This window comes from Adiantum capillus-veneris, chromosome 6 (assembly GCF_014529385.1).
Source record: "Adiantum capillus-veneris isolate H3 chromosome 6, ASM1452938v2, whole genome shotgun sequence".
NCBI classification, from domain to species: Eukaryota; Viridiplantae; Streptophyta; class Polypodiopsida; order Polypodiales; family Pteridaceae; genus Adiantum; species Adiantum capillus-veneris.
Genome location: NC_140936.1, coordinates 133,909,876 through 133,913,218, shown reverse-complemented (window position 1 = coordinate 133,913,218; position 3,343 = coordinate 133,909,876). Strand labels below are relative to the sequence as shown.

The 3,343-nt window shown below is 38.3% G+C and overlaps 1 protein-coding gene across 1 annotated transcript; it reads left to right on the top strand.

Annotated features, from left to right (window-relative positions):
* Window positions 1–210: 210 nt before the first annotated feature.
* On the top strand, window positions 211–2,067 carry LOC147456310 (uncharacterized). Its single transcript, XM_086513835.1, has 6 exons — window positions 211–274; window positions 393–467; window positions 549–962; window positions 1,049–1,170; window positions 1,263–1,500; window positions 1,952–2,067. Exons 1-6 carry the CDS (start codon window positions 211–213, stop codon window positions 2,065–2,067), a joined length of 1,029 nt encoding a protein of 342 aa, XP_086369961.1.
* Window positions 2,068–3,343: the final 1,276 nt, after the last annotated feature.

Here is a 3,343-nt window from a genome sequence, read left to right as displayed (position 1 = left end):
TTTAGATTTCTATTATCCTTGGTTGGAAAAGGCTTTCTTCCAGGGATTCCATTCTTAGCTAAGCAGTGGGCACAACTATCTACTGGGGAAGAATGCATGTACTCCCCTTCCATACATAAGCTCACTACTTGGGAGATGGAGACATGCCCATGGTGGATAGACATGGCTTCTGGGCATGTATTGGCCAGAGAGAGAGAGCTTCACGATACTATGAGAGTTGGTGGCGCATCCGTCGATGTGCCTCTACCTCCTAGAGTGAATGAGGTAATATCAGGTAAATGGTTACTCAAAACAGACTGAACCATGATTTGTTGAAGAGCTTTAAACTCTCTTCTTTCTTGACTTATTTGTTTTACATACTGGTCATATTGTGTTTTATTTCTTTTTCTAAGCTACAAATACTACTCACAAGGGAAAGGAGGTGATTGTTGAGACTAGGGTGGATGAAAACATGGAGCGAGAGCATGGTGAGCTATCACTTACGATGCAGACATTTGTCTGTTCATTTATTGGAGTTAATTCACTTTGTTTAGCCTCTTGTATTGCAGTAGCTCATGGGGAGATTGTTGCAAAGAAAACCATTTCTTTTGTCTACATCGTTGATATTCCCTTGTCTTCTCTGTCCTCATTGTCTGACTCACGATGCATGGCCATTTCTGGGGACTACATAGCCATTGCTGCTGATTTTAGGGCCGGTGTTCGACATCCGGCATGGATTCGTGTTCATGAGCACATGGGATCTTCACGCTTTGATGGGACCTTGTACGTGCGTGGTGGGAGAACAGTCGCATGGGCTGCTGATTTTATTTTTTTGGATCTTCCCTTTGGTGGTTCCCACTTAGCCTCCCCTGTTGTACCCCTTTGGGATGTTTGTAGTGAGGATCATGTTCGTGCAGGCATGCAACTTGCATATTCTACTTTGTCAGACTCTGGGTGGTTGTTGATCATGGTCTCTATGACAGGTTTGTGCTTCAATCTTAATTTTATACAATACTTGTTGATATTTTTGTTGTATGTTTTCTATTGTGACTTTAGAAACCTCTTGCAGGAGATACCATTGGCTGGGTTGAGAGATTTTGTCGTGCATCAGAGATGACTATTCATCGTCGCATTGTAGTCCTTCATCATGGAGCTTATGGTTATGGTAATAGCTTTGGTGGTCGGATTGAGGTAATGCTCTTCTACATAATTAACTTCTTTGTTTCTCATTTTGGTGTGTTATTGTTATTTTTATTGTTCTAATTGTCTATGTGGTGGTGTAGTGTCATTGTTCTCTCTTACTTATGGTGCATAGGGTTGGCATGCAACCACCTTGCTTTGTGGTTGAGAGCACTCCTCTATTCAATCGACTTGGCATGCAACCTTTGGATTCTTACATGATGCACCATCTTCCAAAGTCTTCTCTAGCGAGATCATCATCCGGGGAGCCATGGCATGGTGGCTTGCAACGAAGTCATTCTTTTATTGCATGTTTTGTGGAGCTTCTTTGTAGGCCTGGAGGTCTTTGTTTGGAGTTGGGATGTGGTACATCACCCGTATTGGCAGCATGCTTAAGCACATGGCAGGTGTGTGCAGCAGTCGACAGTGACGACACTTTGATTTCAGATTATGTGCAACCATTACTTCGCCCTAAAAAGCGAAGCAGAGAGGGGGCCTCCACCTCTCTTGATGTTGATGATGTGGGTGACATGCCTTCGCGTGTCAACCCCTTTGATGACTAGTGAGAGTTCATCTTACACTTCATTTTCCCCCACTATTTTATGTATCCATCATACTTTTAGGCTACTTTGTCACTTTTTGGTATCATTGATTGTTCAGTATTTGAAAATTATGGATAATGATTCAAACAACAATTTGAGACTTGTTATGTTTCAATGATGAAGGTTATGTATTGCTTACATGTGGATTATGAGACTTACCTTTTTCTTTTTGTATGGAAGTGTGTTGCCAGTTTATGCTGAGGGGATTGCAAAAACCATGGCTGCTGATATACGATACGATTTTGACACCCACAAGAAGTTTCAGAGGCGCAATGTTTTTATTGATGACGAGTGTGACTCTTCATAGTCATGAGATAGAACCGTAGCATTTCTTGTTGTTGTTAAAGTGTAGAGGCATGACATGTTGCTCTCTATATTCCACTAAATATTCCACTTGTTATCTTATAATCCTAAAGAAATCTCTCTTTTTTGGTTATAAGATATGACAATTGTCTCTTAATATAGTTTAGAAACTTTGTAGATGTATGAGCATTGTTGACTAAATTTAAAGTTAAAATTAAATTTATGGTGTTGAATGTAGTTGTGGATCATTGCATGGTTTGTAATAGCTTTGCTACCTGCTTGGGTTTCTCATTGCTCGACATCAAGCCTCAATTGCACAAAAGAATCTAAAGTCTAACTCTGAACAATGCTATTGCTACGATTACTTAGGGATTCTAGAAAAGATTCTCATTTTGAACAGTATTATTGCTATCACTTAGGGCTTTAAGTAGGATCTTCATTCATCTTTCTTGACAAAGCCCATTTGGTTTCTTTATTCATTTGCTCTGATTTTCCTTCGCTTGACAATTCTCGCTCGCCACATGGTAGGACTCAATAAATATGAAGAGATATATAGTAAATATATTATTAATCAACTCTTAAAAATCACATAATAATAATGATAAAATAAAAAGTTTAAAGTATTTTTAATATTGTATTGCAATAAGGAAATATACATACAATTTATTTTTATATATATGCACATATTTTGAAGGATTGTGAAAGCGAGGTGTGCTAGCAAAAAGATATAAAGAGATGTTAATTCAAATGTGTCTTACTGATGATTACTATGCGTATCTTGAAGAATGAATATTCCAAATCTATAAAAACCGTTTTCAATGAATGCATTAACTCGTTAGAGCTATATCCTTTTGCACTTTCTTTGTGTCTTAGACACACTCTCTATCTTTCTACTTTAACTCCTTAGAGCTATATCCTTTTGCACTTTCTTTACCTCAAGCATTCCTCCTCCTTGTCTGTTTCAAACATGAAAACTTCAACCATTCTTTCTTAGAAGATTAATGTTCCTCCTTCCTTTAAATTTGAAGGTTTGCAAGCAATCTTTTAGACAAGGAGCTCTGTGTCTAAGGTCAATGTGCTACCAAGATGGGATCACAAAGACCAAAAGCATTACCTCCTTCATCGTACTTTGTCCTCTGCTTACCACATTTTACATTCAGATGATTGTGTTTATGTGTTGGTGATGATTCTCTTTATGCCAAACCATGTAACAACAATTCAACTCCATTACATTGAAATGTTGATACTGATGAAGATGCAGAAACAATTATCCTCAAAAC

What these genes read in the sequence shown, in the direction of transcription:
- LOC147456310 (XM_086513835.1), top strand. Translation starts at nt 211, where the DNA reads ATGAGAGTTGGTGGCGCATCCGTCGATGTGCCTCTACCTCCTAGAGTG. An exon ending in AGTGAATGAGGTAATATCAG is followed by an intron (nt 275 to 392) that starts GTAAATGGTTAC and finishes TCTTTTTCTAAG; the next exon opens with CTACAAATACTACTCACAAG. An exon ending in GATCATGGTCTCTATGACAG is followed by an intron (nt 963 to 1,048) that starts GTTTGTGCTTCA and finishes AACCTCTTGCAG; the next exon opens with GAGATACCATTGGCTGGGTT.